General features: G+C 35.9%; 1 protein-coding gene across 2 annotated transcripts in view; it reads left to right on the plus strand.

The window, feature by feature from the left end:
- Window positions 1–18,543, plus strand: part of LOC107752986 (protein FAM102A-like) — a 30,604-nt gene that overhangs the window by 11,256 nt on the left and 805 nt on the right. Inside the window, exons 1-9 of one of the 2 annotated variants that reach the window (XM_016569063.1) lie at window positions 87–120; window positions 12,061–12,181; window positions 12,369–12,398; window positions 14,426–14,542; window positions 16,162–16,208; window positions 16,334–16,461; window positions 16,805–16,906; window positions 17,814–17,982; window positions 18,059–18,180. In XM_016569063.1, coding sequence (XP_016424549.1) covers window positions 12,119–12,181; window positions 12,369–12,398; window positions 14,426–14,542; window positions 16,162–16,208; window positions 16,334–16,461; window positions 16,805–16,906; window positions 17,814–17,982; window positions 18,059–18,180 — 778 coding nt within the window. In that variant the 5' untranslated portion in view covers window positions 87–120; window positions 12,061–12,118. Of the gene's footprint in view, window positions 1–86; window positions 121–12,060; window positions 12,182–12,368; window positions 12,399–14,425; window positions 14,543–16,161; window positions 16,209–16,333; window positions 16,462–16,804; window positions 16,907–17,813; window positions 17,983–18,058; window positions 18,181–18,543 lie in introns of those variants that run through there. The other variant, XM_016569062.1, reaches the window with a different exon arrangement.

The following is an 18,543-nucleotide window of genomic DNA, read 5'->3' on the forward strand; positions in this document are numbered from 1 at the left end:
ACACGCACACACACACACACACACAAACCGCTTTTGTTTCAGTGAGTCCTGGGTTGGTTGGCAGGAGGAAGTCAAATGGCAGCGCATGGAGACAGTAGACAAACAGAGACGTCAGTGAACGTGAGTGAGAGGAAGGTCACAGATCAGACTGTAGTTTGTCTCGCTGTTGGGTTCAGCATCCTGCTGTTTGCATGTCTAGTTTTTGAGGATTGTAGCATATTGTTGAAATGCATCAGAAATGGAAAGTTGCTTGATGTTTTGCAGGAAGTTCAGTGCTAAATGTGGTGTTTGGTTTCAGACGGTTTCAGACAGATGACAGGAACAGGAGGAATGAGGCCATCACCTGTTTTCTGCATCACAGCAATAAATGAGATGTTTGACCCAATTTTATTGCTGGGTGATATAGCTAGTATATTTATTCATTATTCATATGATTAATTCAGAACTCAATGATTTACTCCAGAATGTTTGCAGAAGTGCCTGCATAGCATTTTTCATGTATTAAAATGTTTTAGTAGCAATATATGAATGTAAAGAATGCTGTTTATGGCTATGAATTGCTATTGGTGCAAATGAAAGAAAATTATTAACTATAATTTATTTGTTATCCATGTTTAATTTATTCCAGAACTGAAAGTTTTGATCATGGTGGAAAACTGTTTTTATTTATAGTGCAACTTTAGTTTTAGGGCTTTTAGATGATGAAGGGAACGTTTCAGAGTTGTATGGATGTCTTTTCTAAAATGCAGCATAGCAATCTGTAGGTCTGCTGGGCCGCCGCTCTTAAAAGCTTAACCATGAACAGCACAAACCACTGAGTGTGGTTCGGCCCCACCAGCCTCTTGCCACGTGTGCAGTTTTCCTCTAATTTGTGAAACCTGCGTGTTTTACCCAGCATGCATGTTTGTAGCTCAAGTTAGAGCTACAGCTCAGACAGGCTGTAGTTGAGTTTGATCACAGGTTCTGTTAGAGGTATTCATGATTACAGCACTTCAAAGATGAACCATTCTGACACATGTCAAGATTTATATATATATATGTACATTAACTAACAGTCACCACTGATAAGCTACCACTAAATATTGTAGAAACTTAATTTGCTGTAAAGTTGCTTTGCAACGATTTGTATCGTGAAAAGCGCTATACAAATAAACTTGAATTGAATTGAATTGAAAAAGATGAATAATGCAGATATTTCCCTTCAAGTTCAATTAGACATGCTGCAATGTTTTAGTTCCTGAAAGTTTGGAATAATTAAGATTTTTTAAAATGTTTTTGAAAGAATTCTCTTCTGCTCACCAAGGCTGCATTTATTTGATCAAAAATACAGTAAAATCAGTAATATTGTTAAATGTTATTACAATTCAATATTGTAAAATGTAATTTATTTCTGTGATCAAAGCTGTATTTTCAGCATCATTACTCCAGTCTTCAGTGTCACATGATCTTCAGAAATCATTCTAATATGCTGATTTGCTGCTCAAGAAACATTTCTGATTATTATCAATGTTGAAAACAGTTGTGCTGCCCAATATTTTTGTGGAATTTAAATTAGTTCAAAATCAAAAATCTCGTTCAGACAATGCATTTTTGTCAAGGTAACAAAAGATGTCTTGTTCAGAAAATGTTTAATTAATTCCAACACATGCAATGTTCTTTTTGTCATCATTTAATTTGATGAATGAGTTTAAATGACTCTTACTGAAATGATTCACCCCAGATCCTGGCGATTTAAAAAATAACCCTTAACAGATCAGCAACTTTCCTCAATATTGGAATTCTTCGCAGTTTGCAGATGCAGTTACCTTTTCTATATTTATTCTGTGGCAGAAACAAAAAAAACAAAAACAAAGTTGCAAGATGTAAAAAGTCAAAATTGCGAGATGTAAACTCAGAACTCAGAGAAAAAACGTAAAAAATTTTGAGATGTAAACACTAAATCCAGGAAAAAAGTCAAAATTGAGAGATGAACAGTAAAAAAAAACAGTAAAAATTGTGAGATGTAAATTTAGAATTCTGAGAAAAGAAAAGTCTGAATTGTGATTTAAACAAGGATTCCATAAATTGTTTAGTATCTGTGACTCCTAAAGCTCATTATGACTCACTTCTAGAAGAGATCCTTGTTTTTCGCTGACCGTCAGATATGAACAGATGTGCCGACTGTCTAATTTGCAGTGTGTTTGTCTCTGCTGATTTGTGGATTTGTGTAAGCAGATTTTCTGGAAACTGTTGACCGTGAGCATCTGTCTCTTCCTGACCGAGACAATACTGGACGATACGATATACGAGACGCATCCAGTGTGCACATATCGACATGTTTCCATGTCCTGCTTTGGGAACGCTCTTCTCTGTCCTCATTACAGCGTCCACACAGAGCGGACATTGTCAGGACTTCAGTCCGTCTCATCTGATTACTTCTGCAGTAATTACCAGCAACATCAGAGAAGTGCCAAACATCACCAAACAGCGGGATAAGACGCTCCGGATAGCGTTCTTGGCATAAAAGAAAAATCAATAATTTTGACCCATACAATGTATTTTTGGCTATTGCTACAAATATACCCCAGCGACTTAAGACTGCTTTTGTGCTCCAGGGTCACAAATTATATACATATAATAAAAATATATGACTATTATTGTAAATAATAATATGAATAATTCTAAAACAAATTAATAAATAGGCAAATCAGCAAGGTCACTCCAATGCTAGACAATGGACACCATGAATGCATGAATTAATAAATAATGATGCTTCTTACTTTTAATGATAGTTTTTGTCTAGCAGCATCAGTGCTGGTTGAATCTCATCTGTTTATAGTGTGGAGTTGAGCACAAAAGCTCTCTCTCAGCGTGTGTCAGTGTTCGAGCACTGCATATGGGCCTGTGTTTGATGTGAACCAGGGGCCTTATTAAACCAACTTCCTCTCCAAAATCTGATTTGGCCCCTGTGCTGCTGCGGGGCCTGGGCCCGGTGACTCCGGCGCTCCGGTCGGATGTCTGCACACATCTGGAGGCGAGCGGGTTCAGGCTGAGAGAACGAGCACTTCATTTATTGGACGCTCCGGCTATCACTTCCTGTTTTGATCAGTCAGCTTGAGGGAGAGGGTTGTGATGCATATTAAATACATTTATTATTAGATCATTGTCATGGAAGTGAGTCTTCACTAAGAGTCAGATGCTCTGTGTTGTGATTTGAATCTTTCATTTTGTTTGTAGTTACTGCTGGATGCTTTATTTTTGTGCATTTGATAGATAAAGTTTGATTTTGAATGCATTGCAATTGAACCCTAAGTCAGGGTTATTCGCGTTAATATATAATATATATATATATCAATCGTTAACTAAAACCAGGGTTATTATAGTTAACTAAAACCATAAAAAAAACATTTTTGTTACTTTAAATAAAATAAAATACTTAAAAAAAAAATTCCTTATTTTATTTCAGCTAGTTGCAAGGGAAATAAATTGATGTATTAAAATAACTAAAACTACAACTGAAATAAAAATTAATAAAAACCAATAAAAAAAGTTGAATATATTAAAAAACTAATAAAAATAACACTGTAGTAATATTAACACTAAAACCATTAAAAAATTCTTAACATTATATAAAAAAACGTTACTTGAAATAAACTAAACATTAACTAATATAAAATAAAATAAAAACTTTTTTTTATTTCAGCTAGTTGCCAAGGAAACTTTTCTTATTTTTTAGTTTAGTTTAACTAGAAGTATTATAATTACCAAAACTAAATAAACTAAAATAATAATAAAATAATAAAAATTGTGAATTATATATAGAAATATACGTTAAAAAATATAATTAGAAATGATAAAAAAACATGAAATAAACTAAAACTAATAAATAAAAATTATAAATGATATATAGATTATGTATAAACATACACTGAAAGATATAATTACAAATTATAATTTAAAAACTAATTTAATAAATAAAATGTATTAAAAACAATATATATTTAAAATTGTATTAATACAAATATAATAAAAAACTAACTAAATCAAAATTGCATATGCAAAATAAATGAAAAATATATTTACTAATTATTATTTAAAGGGGTCATATGATGCGATTTCAATTTTTCCTTTCTCTTTGGAGTGTTACAAGCTCTTGGTCTGAGAAAAGAAAAGTCTGAATTGTGATTTAAACAAGGATTCCATAAATTGTTTAGTATCTGTGACTCCTAAAGCTCATTATGACTCACTTCTAGAAGAGATCCTTGTTTTTCGCTGACCGTCAGATATGAACAGATGTGCCGACTGTCTAATTTGCAGTGTGTTTGTCTCTGCTGATTTGTGGATTTGTGTAAGCAGATTTTCTGGAAACTGTTGACCGTGAGCATCTGTCTCTTCCTGACCGAGACAATACTGGACGATACGATATACGAGACGCATCCAGTGTGCACATATCGACATGTTTCCATGTCCTGCTTTGGGAACGCTCTTCTCTGTCCTCATTACAGCGTCCACACAGAGCGGACATTGTCAGGACTTCAGTCCGTCTCATCTGATTACTTCTGCAGTAATTACCAGCAACATCAGAGAAGTGCCAAACATCACCAAACAGCGGGATAAGACGCTCCGGATAGCGTTCAGTCCCTTCTGGGCGAGTGAAATCCCTTGTTGCAATTAAAGTTGAACACAAGATCTGCTTTGCGTTTTGCACGTATCATTGATGTTTCAAAGGCCATAAACCCACCAAACGAGCACGACACGGACTTATCATGACTCAAAGCGGATATTCTGCTTGCTCTCGTAATGAGAGATGTGTCTTTAATGCTGAAAGCAGCTGGGCGGTTCAAAGGGTCAGTCGCTGGCCTTTACGGCTCCGAACTGTAAGAGTCTTTATGGGGCTTGCGTTATGTAATCAGGGCATTTGGATTTATCGTCCGCATTCCGGAAGTCTTACTCCTCGATGTCCAATAGATAAATCCAGAACAAGGGCTGACATACAGCCTCGGACTTTCTGTCCAGATTTGCGGTTATGCAACTGGATTTGAAAATCATGCAAAGTCAGCCGGCTGATTGCAGTTGTGCTGTGACCTTTTGACCTCCGCTTCATAAAAGTCACTTGTGGCCTTCATTGATTGACACAGAGTTCAGAACGGTCAATTAGTCACGTGTGCAGCTGATTGATTTAACTCAATGCATTGATTTAATTTAGAGGGAATCTTTAAGTATGTGTAGTTTCAACCTCTGTGCATGGATAGTTTGATGCATATTGTATGCAAAAACAGGAAAAGTTTTAATCTGACAGACTGATTTATGTATTTACTCACAGCCGTTGTGTGCAGGTTTATTGTCAGTCTGCTGAAAAACTCATGTTCACCAGGCTGCTGCAATTTATTTGACAGGTTCATGAATCTTTAAAAGATATTCAAGTTTTGTTTGAACCCCTTAGTAGCAATAATCAAGACCTGCTCTTGCAGAACTGTTTATTCTGTTCGGCTTTTTAGATTTATATCCAATTTACCTGCAACTTATAATGATAAAAAAATGTAAAGAAATAGACAAATAAACATATGAATATACAATAATAATAATAATAATAATTATATATAATATATAATAAAATTATATTATATATTAATATTATTGGTATAGATAAATTAAAAAATTAAATTATAGCAAAAATAAGTAAATTATACACATATAATAAAAATATATTAATATTATTATGAGTAATACTAAATAAATAGATAAATAAAAATAAGAATACAAAATATATAAAAAAATAACTCAATTAATAATTTACTAATAGACATTTAACAAATATTTGAACAGAGAAATAAAAAAATTATATTCATAAAATGTTGATATTATTATGAATAATAATATTGAGTAGATAAAATAAAACTATATTAAATAGTAAATATAAATATAAATATAAAATAATAACAAAAATTAACTAAGTGTGACCCTGGAGCACAAAACCAGTCTTAAGTGTCAATTTTTTGAAATTGTGATTTATGCATCATCTGAAGGCTGAATAAATAATCTTTCCATTGATGTATGGTTTGTCAGGACAATATTTGGCCGAGATACAACTATTTGAAAATCTGGAATCTGAGGGTGCAAAAAAATCTAAATATTGAGAAAATCATCTTTAAAGTTGTCCAAATGAAGTTCTTATAAAAAATATAGAAATATAAAAAAAAAATGGCAAAAATGCAAAGATACTAAAACTAAAGTGAAAACAGAAAATAGAATCTACTTTAAAATATGAACAAAAACAACTATACTTGTATGATACTAAATACTGCCCTAACAACAGCTTCCTCGCTGAAATGAGCCGAACCTCTGTTCGTTGTGCAGCCGGTGGCTCTGCGTCCGCCAGCAGAGAGCATAGGAAGGTCTGCGGTGACGTCAGGCCGTGTGATTGGAGCGCCGCTCTGGGGATGTTTGTCCAAACGCTGTCAGGGTCTGACACGGGCCGAGCTACAGGATGGGAGATAAGAATCCTGTTTCAGCACAGCACATTTCTGCTCGACTGAATCATCGGCAAAACAGACGGGGAAGAGGATCGACCAACGACAGGCCTCACGAAACATGATCACACACATCTGACAGCAGCAGTCAGTAACATGGGCTGCGTTCAGAATCCTTTCTGATGCTTTTATTTTGCAAGGTGGATGCATTAAGCGCATGTTAGGCTGTGGTCTGGATGTCAGTTGTGCTGGGGTTAGTATAGAGCGGGTTGGGGTAGTGGTGTAGTGTTGAATCTGAGTGGCACGTTGCGTTCATTGTGCTTGTGTTCGCTGATAGACCTCGGGGGAGGATCTGTCCTCTTTCAGGGTTTCCTCTCTTTAATGAAGCCTCTCTCTTTTGTTTTGTATTCTGGGTTTTGTTCAGTGTTCAGCACGCCACATCTCAAGAGAAACAACACACGAACAGGCTTACTGTGTGTTGCATACATGAATATTCAGTGCATTAGCTGTTACCTGCCATGCATCTAACGCACATACATGATTTAGCATCAACGATCGAACACTTTTGTTTTATGATTATGCATTAATAATAAAAATGCATTTCATACACTGAATTTCATTTTCGTTTATAAATATGTGGGGGTTTAAAAATGATCCACCATGAAAGATTCTTAGAAAAAGACCATTAATAGGCTTCAATTATTGGAAGAAAAAGATAATGTGACCTTATTGTTATATAGCAAGTTCAGTTCAAATTTACAAACCCCAAGAAAACATCATGATATTTATGAATTCATGCATTCATGATATTTGTAAAAATGCTTTTTTATGATGAAAAAAATACATTAATGGAAAAATAATGTTTAATACATGTATTCAATTAGATACTGGTGTCACTAATTATAGTTTTTATTTAATATAGTAGCTTAATATGGTTTATTAAGTCTTAAAAAATATCAAATCAATACGAATACAAAAATTATTATAATGTATCCTTGCTGAATAAAAGTGTCAATAACAATTATATATATATTATTTTATTTTCATTAAGCTATTCAAGGTTTAAGTTTAACATTTCTTTCCTTTTTATCATCTCGTCTTTATTTGTCATTGATTATTTACTGATAATAAAGAGTTTTGAATCTCACCCACCTGCCTGTCATTTTTCTCTCCCTGCAAACCTTTGCTCCCTGCTAGTCTGCCTGGCTCGCAGCTAATGCATATTTATTCCACATGAATCTCGCTCATGGATCTTTTGTACGCTCTAAATTGTCCCGAGTCTCCCAACAATTGGTCCATTCAGCAGCGCTTGGCCGCTGTGGGAGAGAGTCGAGCCGTGAGCATGAAAGGAGAAACCGCAAGAACGCACAAAGCCTGTTGTGTTGTTGTTTGTGGGAGTATTTATTATAGGAATCGGTGCTTTGAAAATGTGATGTTGCATCGATGGATTGGAATTTAGAGCAGTATTCCATTAAAATACTGGATATTTGAAGAAAAAGTGCATGCAAATGTTGCATACTAGAGTGTTGTCAGGGCGTTGCCATGTGGTTGCTACGTTGTTCTTAAAGGATTTTCAGAATAATTTGAGTGGCTTCTAAGTGGTTGCTTACTGGCCCAAGTCAAAAACATTTCTCACTCTTTCTCAGTGCATTATGGGTGTGTCCTCCTTTTCTCTTTCCTCCCCTGTTCCGTCAGTGTTACTGTGTTTGTGGTTACTACGGTGAGAGAACAAAGTACCACGGCCCTGGAATGCTGGGGAAGAATGTGGAGGAGGGAGAGAATAAACCAGACTGGCTCTGATAACAAGAAGTGCTGGAACAGAAGAAACGTACAATACTAAACCCTCTGATGACCCTCAACGCGTTTATTGGCCGCTTCATAAATAATAGGCAGATATCGCTGCAGATACTGAGGATTCTTGGAAGCAGTGTGTGCGTGTGTGTTTGTGTTTATATCTTCAAAGCAGAAAATGATTCATAAATAAAATGAATCTTTTATGATCTGTTCTGATTGATTTGACTGTTTTTATTGTTTGGGGTCATAGAGACTGTATGTGTAAAAATGCACTTACACTCAAAGGATTGGGTTGGTATTTTTTTTTTAATGTTTTTGCTCACCAAGGCTAAATTTATTACAGTAAAAACAGTAATATTGTGAAATATTATTACATAACACTTTTCTATGTGAATATGTTGTAAAATATAATTTATTCCTGAATTTTCAGCATCATTACTCCAGTCTTCAGTGTCACATGATCTTCAGAAATCATTCTAATATTCTGATTTAATGCTCGAGAAACATTTCTGATTATTATCAATTTTGAAAACAGTTGTGCTGCTTCATATTTTTATGGAAACTGTGATACATTTTATTTTTCAGGATTCTCTGATGAATAGAAAGCTCAAAAGAACAGCATTTATTTGTAATAGAAATATTTTGTAACATTATAAATGCCTTTACTGTCATTTAATGCATCCTTGCTGATTAAAAGTGTACATAAAAAAAATAAAAAAATATATATATATAGTATTTCATTAAATTTTATATATAAATTCGTATTGTTTTAACAATTTTTCCCCCTTAAAGTTCTTGTTATACATTAAGAGTGTCTGACCTCATAAAACCCATTTAACAGGCGTTATTGAAGCTTTAATCCATCGGTGGAATCAGAAGCTACACATGCACTTGACAAATGTGACTAGTTATGTTTTTCATTTCTAGTTAAGTTGTTTCTGTTCGACCTCTAAAACACATTTTAAGTGTGTTTTTAAGTATGTTTGAGTTATTAAATGCCACAGTCTCTCTGAGGCCCCAAACAGAGCACATGGTTTTGGTTTGGGTCAGTCTCTAGTTAATTAGTTTTATATAAAACAAGTGTGTGGTGGTGTGTGTCCTCATGTAGATGAATGTGTGTGAGTGTAAGCAAACATGTATAAAGTTTGTTTTAGTCCAAGAACATGAAACTGAGTCACACTAATGCCACTCCTCAGTGCGGTATGAAGTGTGTGTGTGTGTGTGTGAAGATGGATTAGGAACAGATGCCGTGGCTGGCGATAAGCCACATTACAGCGTTCTGAATGTTTTGTAGATGGAGATGCTCTGATCTCTCGTGTGTGTTTATATCCACCAAATCCCTGATGACATACTGTTTTAATAGCATTCAACAGGTTCATTTTATCCAGCTGCTAGCAAATCCACTCAAACCCGGATTCCCAGAAACCTATGAGGTTTCTAAGAAGTTCTGTGTGGTTTTAGCACGTTGCTATGCGGTTGCTAGGGCGTTCTGGGTGGTTGCTAGGCGATTGCTTACTGTTTTCGTTAATGCAACATTTGCCATTGTAATTTAAAGTCAACTAATACCTCAGTGGTTTCTTATGAAAAACTGAAAGTTGCTGGGATGGCTTTCCTCAGTCATGTTATTAGACGTATATTTGCATAGCAGATGGTCAGAAGCTCACGAATATTCAGTACAGTTTGTTCATGCTTCTCTTTACATTCTCAAAGACAATCATGAGTTTGTGTGAATGTGTTTGCGTGTATATTTGACTTGACGCTTGTGTATTTATATAGTAAATAAGTGCTGTGTTTGTGAACGTAATTCCCATCCCGTATGTTTGCAGTCTTCAGCGGGTAAGAACTAGTGATGCACCAAAATATATTACATATTCATTATATTTTACTTCACCTGTCAGTGATGTCTTCATGAACTAATGATAAATTTGTCATGAAAACAAGTTTTTATTACAGCCATGGTTTAATACGTTGGATTTCAACAGCGAATTGGAGTAGAAACATGGTTATATCATTAAGTTGATATAAAACTATCTTATTTGCAATTTAAATGTCTGTGTGTTTGTTATTAAATCAATTGATTAATTGATTGTAGATTTTATAACGAAATACAAGCAATAAATGTCGTTTTGATGCTTTGGTGGAAATGCGCCAATAACGCAGCTTGCAAACAATAAGTTACGTTACATTTACCTCAGGAAAGCCGTTCAACGTGCATAAACTCGTTAGTTTGCTAGAAAAAAAATTCTATAGATGAATATATGCACTATATTACATATTCATTATATTTTACTTCGCCTGTTAGCGATGTCTTCAGCAGCTCGTGTATGTTTGAATCTGTCATGAAAACTAGTTTTTATTAGTCACCATTTAAATGTTTATATTCCAACTGCGAATTGAAATAGAAACATGGTTATATCATTAAGACGTGGATATGAAAACTGCCTTGAGTGCAATTGAAATGTCTGAGTGTTGATTATGAAATCAATTTTATTTTAAGATTTTAGTTGTTTTTAAGTTTTCTGCTGAATGAAAACTTTCATTTTCAGTGTTTCTGTAAAAACTGTTTGTTATTAAATCGATTGATTAATTGATTGTAGATTTTATAACGAAATACAAGCAATAAATGTCGTTTTGATGCTTTTTTGCGACTTGACAGATCGGTACAAGTCAACCGACCATCTGTTCCTCTTTACATCTGTTCCTCTTTACTACTAGTTATAACACGAAATAAACACGAATGAACATCAGAAGGTATGTTGAAAGATGAAATGTATTGTCTCATATAATCAAGAATTCAGTGTTTTAATCAGTGGTGTAAAGTATTTGAGTAAATGTACTTCGTTACTGTACTTAAGTATTTTTTTGGCTACTTTGTACTTGTACTGAGTATCAAAAATATAAGCAACTTTTACTCTCTACTCAACTACATTATTGATTGAATATATGTACTCTTTACTCCACTACATTTGAACTGACACTTACCGTTACTCATTACATTGCGATTGTGCACGACAAATCGCAAACTTTATCTGCCTTGGCTTATTTCTTGGGCGGAAGAGGCGATATCGCCATCTGCAGGGTATTGAAGGTACTGGATGCTATTTGCCTTTATGCAGTAAATGAAGCTACTCCACGTGAACGTGAATTAGCAGCTTGTCGAATGCCAGGTGTTTCACATAAATTAGCGACATGGCTGCAGCCACTGATGAAGCCGAAGCCAGCACATCATGCAATGCCAGCACTGACGACCATCCATGGCCTTATTTGAAAGAAATGTTTTCGTTTGCCGGTGTACAGAATGATTCTTACAGGATGCAGTGTCTACTTTGTTTGCCACGAACCACGAAAATAAGTGCTTTTAAGAATCCATCGTCAAATTTGAGGAAACACATTGAGGTAAGAGCCTATTTAATGGTAATTTAATGTGAATTTAGCCAAATTAATCTATACAGACCATGTCTGACTTTACAACGGTATTTTCCCTTAAGATAACATGTAAACGCATCTTAAGCACGCAGAATAACATAAGTGGACTTTGAACGATTAATTGCCGCTTTGAACGATTACGTACTTGTAGGATCCATAATTGTAATCGCGATTACAAATTCGATTAATTGTGCAGGCCTAGTTCCTAGCCTTTGAAGGTCTGGATCTTCTCCAGTCGCAAACTGCCTCGAACAGTGATTACAAACAGACCCACAGCTTGAAACATTAGCAGAGAGTCGATATCACAACCAACATCAACATATCATCAGCATTCAGATTCGAGGCACGTGTCTGAAATAACAGTCCTGGATCTTTGTTCTCTCGCCCACAGAGAAGAGGTCCACCAGAACGCCGTTCGCTGGAGGAAGAGGTTCTCCTTTGTATGCAAAATGAGTGCCAACCCCAACACCGGCATTCTGGACCCCAGCGTGTGTCGCGTCTCTGTCAGGAAGGTAAGATGAATTCTTCATGCTTTGGGCTCACTGAAGCGAGGTTAGGGTCTGAGTTGAACTTGGAACTCAAATTAAAGGCGAAGTTATTCGTCAGCTGGAAGTGTTGCTCATGAAGGTGTGTTGGGATAAACATTGATGCCGTTCTGTCCCGTCAATGAACTTCACACTCTTCCTGTTTTCATTTCAGGAACTCAAAGGAGGAAAAGCTTATTCAAAGGTGAGTGAAAGCGTCCACATTTTTTCCTTTAAGTACATTTATATATAGAAATGAGATGCAATTTAACATTCGTTCAGGGGCTTACTAAAACTATTTATCTCTTTAAATCTCTTTAAAATGAAAAGTTTTAACCCCCAAAAGTTTGGGGTCAGTAATTATTTATTCATTTATTTTAAAGAAAGAAATTAATACTTTTATTCAGCAAGGATCAATTAAATTGATCAAAAGTGACAGTAAAGACATTTATAATGTTACAAAATATTTCTATTTCAAATAGAAATTTTCGAACATTCTGTTTATCAAAGAATCCTGAAAAATAAAATATTCTGCAGTTATTAACTGTTTTCAACATTGATAATAATCAGAAGCAAATCAGCGTATGAGAATGATTTCTGAAGGATCACGTGAGACTGAAGACTGGAGTAATGATGCTGAAAATTCAACTTTGATCACAGAAATAAATTATATTTTAACATATATTCACATAGAAAACAGTTATTTTAAATTGTAATAATATTTCACAATATTACTGTTTTTACTGTATTTTTAATCAAATAAATGCAGCCTCGATGAGCAGAAGAGACTTTCAGAAACATTTAAAAATATTACAGACCCCAAACTTTTAAACGCTAGAGTATTGTATGAGTCAGTCATCATCATCATAATCCGCGTAAAATATCTACTGAGCGTAATATAGGGACGATTATTATCTCAATGTCATGATATGCCTTTAATATGCTTTAAATATGCACAGGATTGGTCTCTCTTGCATCTTGTTTTTCCATCACAATATGTCAGAAGTAGCTGTGTCAATTCAAAATCAAACAGTGAAATAGCAAATGTAATTTATAAAAGGCTTAAAACTGTCTCTCTGATATTTTCATTAGTCATTGGATTACTAATTTGAAATACTTTTGATTGCACCATAAAGCATTGCTTTTGCAAACTCTTGGTTTTCTCTCGACGTCCCTGCGACACATTAAAATCGTATAAACCTCCTAAAATAAATCTCATAAACTCTAGTCGATAGGTGATCTCAATGCATCACGTGAAAGGCCTTCACAAGGTGTAGTTGGAGTCATGCATCACATTAACACTCTACAGGCAACAAAACATTACACTTTACAGCATTATCGTGTACAGGAGGCACTAACTCACCTCGCCTTGATGTTGTAAACTCATTAGTCTGGCTTGTCATAAGATTTAATCGCTCATTATGATGCCATGGTCATTTGACCGCAGGTTTCAGGCATGTGACGCTTATCTTTAAGGCATTGCTTATTACCGCTCACATAAAAGACCATTCAAACTCGCGGTGACCCGGCGTTACCCAGAAGTGCCCTAGATAGCGCACAGAGGTGGGAATGCTTCATTCTTTGGCAGTTAATCAACTTTTCCTTGTATTTTCTCCTGCAGCAGGGCTAAGTTTGGATTTCCCCCGATCTAAAAATACTCGTGCTCCGCAGGAGAAGGGCTCTTTAAATAAATGCATCTGGTAGCGGTAGGTGTTCAGGGAAATGAACCCTCGTGGAGCCACTGAGACGTGACAAGAAGTCAACAGGATGTTTAACTAGCAGCCGTCTACTAAACATTTACCGGACTCTCAGACGTGGAACAGGATTGACGCTTCGCTGGTGTCAATATAGCAAATATTGAATGAAAGAGGCTTACCAAAGCAAACTCACCAATTACTTCCAGAAATATAAGGAAGTGGATTATTCTGGGAAACATATGATTCATTGTGTCAGGACTGTGATATTCCCGTATGGACGGATCCGGTATTCCACTGTAGCACGGTTCAAACTTAGAATCGAATTAGTTTTGAAAGGCAAAGATTCAACAAACTGTTGGCTGAGAAAGAGCAGGAGGGAACGAGTCTGATGTGCAGCATATGCTCTATACGCTGCCAAACTATAATCAGCACATATTTCACATTTGGCATGGCATGATGGGAATCCTGTGCTTATAAACAAAAGCAAATGTCATCCGTGTGTGTGTGTGTGTGTGTGTGTGTGTGATCCTCTCAGCTGGGCTTTGCTGATCTGAACATGGCGGAGTTTGCTGGCTCGGGCTCCACCGCGCGCTGCTGTCTGCTGGAGGGATACGACACCAAGAACACCCGGCAGGACAACTCCATCCTGAAGGTCAGAGGTCAAACGCCAGCTCACACACTGCATTACTATTTTTTTTGTTGTCGTTTTACTCATTTATCTCATATATGTGACCCTGGAGCACAAAAGCAGTCTTAAGTCGCTGGGGTATATTTGTAGCAATAGCCAAAAATACATTGTATGGGTCAAAATTATAGATTTTTCTTTTATGCCAAAAATCATTAGGATATTAAGTAAAGATCATGTTCCATGAAGATATTTTGTAAATTTCCTACTGTAAATATATCAAAACTTAATTTTTGATTAGTAATATGCATTGCTAAGAACTTCATTTGAACAACTTTAAAGATGATTTTCTCAATATTTAGATTTTTTTGCACCCTCAGATTCCAGATTTTCAAATAGTTGTATCTCGGCCAAATATTGTCCTATCCTAACAAACCATACATCAATGGAAAGCTTATTTATTCAGCTTTCAGATGATGTATAAATCTCAATTTCGAAAAATTGACCCTTATGACTGGTTTTGTGCTCCAGGGTCACATATTAGAAACTGCATTTTCTAGCAAGTGACACAAAGACATCAAATTAAAAGTGCCAACAGGGGTGCAAATACAAGATTCAAGAAGTTAATTTTAAATAAATAAGAAAGAGAGAAAGAAAGAAAGAAAAGCCCCAGAAACTTTTTTTCAAATCAAGCCAGCCAGGTTAAAAAATACAAGGGACAGTAGACAGAAATGCAAGAAATTTATTAAAAAAAGAAATAAATGAAAATACATGAATAAAACAGAAACTTAACATAATAAAACAAGCTGAACGGGGTGCACATACAAGAGACAGTAGATAGAAATTCAAGAAATAAAATAAAATGAATAAATGAATACATAAAACAGAAACTTAACATTCTTAAAAACTAAGCCAACGGGTGCAAATACAAGGCACAGTAGACAGAAATTAATGTAAAACAAACAAATAAATTAAATAAAAATAAACAGAAAAAAAATGAAAATATGTAAATAAACAAGAACTGAGCATTTGTAAAAATCACGCCAACAAGAGCAAAAACAAGGGACAGTCGATAGAAATTCAATAAATACATAAAATGAAAATAAATAAATGCATAAAAATAAATGAAAATATACAAATAAAACAGAAACTTAACCTTTTTAAAACCAAGCCAACAGAGGTGCAAATACAAGGGACAGAAGACAGAAAATCAAAAAATTTATTTAAAATTATAAAGAAATCCATCAAACGAAAATAAACAAATACATAGAAATAAATGAAAATAAATAAATAAAAACAGGAACTTTACATTTTTAAATCAAGCCAACAGGGGCATAAATACAAGGGACAGTACACAGAAATTCAAGAACATTTTGAAAGAAAACAGAAACTTAACATGTTTAATATGAACAAAAAGAAAACAATAACACTCCAAATATGTGATTATGTGATTGTTCCTGATTGTTTCATTTCTGCTCTCTCCTGCATGATTTGTTATTCGTGGTTATGTAATTTTCTTGAACCTGGGCTCCATCTTGCTTCAAAAACTTTAAATTGAAGTCTAAGGGAGTAAGTTATGTAAGCATTATTCTTAATGTTAAATTGATCTGTGAAAATCGAATATGTTCTTTCCTGTCATTTTGAAGGTGAACATCGGAATGACCCTCTTATCTGGAGATCCGTGCTTCAAAACGTGAGTGTGTGGCTTTTCACTGTCTGCTGCGCCTCCTTCAGGCTGATAAACGACAGTACAACAAACACAATGAGCAACGTTACTGATTTCATGAGCGTCAGAAAGTCTTTCTTGTGTATAATTAGTCCGCCAAGCACCGCCAAATGTATATCTGTGGCCGGTCGAGATGCTTCCCTGCAGCTGGACTGTAAAGGAGAAGGAACTGAAGTTTTGCCCCGACTGACTAAACAGAGACCTTCTATACTCAGCTCTGGTAAAGTCACATGTCATTAACGGTGTATTATATCACAGACATGAAAGAGAGACAGTAGTAATATGATTAATAATGAAATCCTAATATGTGACCCTGGACCACAAAACCAGTCTTAAGTGTCAATTTTCTGAAATTGAGATTTATACATCATCTGAATAAATAAACTTTCCATGGTATGGTTTGTTAGGATCGGACAATATTTGGCCGAGATACAACTATTTGAAAGCATATGTCCAGTAAACTTAATGTTTATGTTCTTTTGTTAGTGGTATCATTGTTGATTTTCAGTGCAGTATTTCTTGGTCATTTTGAATGATTTGTTCTGTCTGTTTGTATTCTTTAGCTCTTCCTGAGGAGGTGGATCAGGGTCAAAGTCCTGATGAATCGTTTCACACGGGTCATTCACGCAACTCAAGTTATGCCAGTCAGCAGAGCAAACTATCAGGTGTGTGTGTGTGTGTGTGTCCATAAGAAAGGAAACCCCAGTGAATTCTGTACGTTTTCTTGCGTGTCGTCGCCAGTTGCTGATTCAGGAAGCGCGCCTACAGCTTCCTGTCTTTTTTCCCTGCTTTAGGTCGCGACACGCCGCTATTGTGTGGGAATGTTTGTTTAACATACTGCTACTGACACTTCAGGAGCGCTCGCCGCAAAAACACTTAAAAGACAATTAAAGATCTTTCACGTGACTCGCGGTGCTAGGTTGGACCACACTGGCCGATACCGATTTTTAACCGTTTTTAAATTGGATACTGAATGAAAACTAAAATAGTGCTTTACATTTTTTTTTATCTTTCTGTACTAATTCAACATCTAGTCAACAAATTAATTATTTAGTAATGATATGAAAACATGCACTATAGTGTACTGTATACACACCGTTCGTTGTCTGTTTTAATCCGCATCTGAAGTGTCCCGCGTCAACAAACAGCACGTGGCGTCAGTGATTTCGCCTCTAGAGGTCACTCTTGCACTGTCTAATAACAGCGGACCTTCAGCCGCTCCAGCAACAGACGAAACCAGGAAAAACTATCGCCATGGATTTTTGCAGATATAGCTGATAGTTCCAGCAATCAACTATTGTTGCCGATTAATCGGCAAAACCGATACATCGGTTGACCTCTACATTCAGCAACTACTTTGAATCAATGAAAAACGCCATCGCCAGACCTTTTCTCTGTTCAAAGCTCAAATACAGGTTTTCACGGTGTACCACGCTTTCTGCAACCTAGAAACGTCATAAAATCGCTCTTCTGAGAAGCTGCAGCGCTTCTCATGTGGAGCTTGAAGTGTTGCATGAAGTTTATTGATCGTGCTTGTGTTTAACGCACTGATCTGTGTGTTTGTGTTTACAGGCTACAGCACCGAACACTCCTGCTCCTCCAGTCTGTCTGATTTGACCCATCGCAGGAACACGTCTACAGGCAGCAGCGTGAGCGCCGACCCCCCGTCTGAGAGTGACACCCGTCCCGACCGGCCTCCGCGACCCCCGCGGCCCATCTTACCCTCCAACAGACCGCCGCGGTACGTCCACGTCAGCCGGGAGAAACAGAAATGTCCAACAGTAAATGCAACTGGCAGTTCCTTCTGTTCATTTCAGGAGGAAGCAGGATTCGGTGGAGGATCACCCGACCTGGGTCAACGACACGCGTATCGACGCAGACGACATCGTGGAGAAGATCGTCCAGAGTCAGAACTTTTCTGACATCAGTAACAATGAAGGTGAGCATTTCAGATCACAGGACAACCAAACTCCATTTCAGCTGATCCGTAAACTGCGTCCGAACACTGATGCATTGTTCATTTGTAGTGGAAATACTCGCGTCTGCTTACAAAACTAAGAATTATTGCACCAAAACAAGAGTTTCAACTTTGGCAGCAAAGTTACAGCTTTAAGAAAAATTAAGCATGATTAATAAAATGATTTATTGCATATTTACATTGAGTTCTATTTTTGTATTTCCAGTTTTGATGCAGGTATTTAAATGATAATATACACACTTTATTTATATAAAATCTGAAAATTAAAATTAAAAATGAATTAATAAATATTTTATCATTATCATTTATATATAGTATATATAT

This window comes from Sinocyclocheilus rhinocerous, unplaced genomic scaffold (genome assembly GCF_001515625.1).
Source record: "Sinocyclocheilus rhinocerous isolate Xijiao unplaced genomic scaffold, SAMN03320098_v1.1 scaffold951, whole genome shotgun sequence".
In the NCBI taxonomy this organism is placed as follows: domain Eukaryota; kingdom Metazoa; phylum Chordata; class Actinopteri; order Cypriniformes; family Cyprinidae; genus Sinocyclocheilus; species Sinocyclocheilus rhinocerous.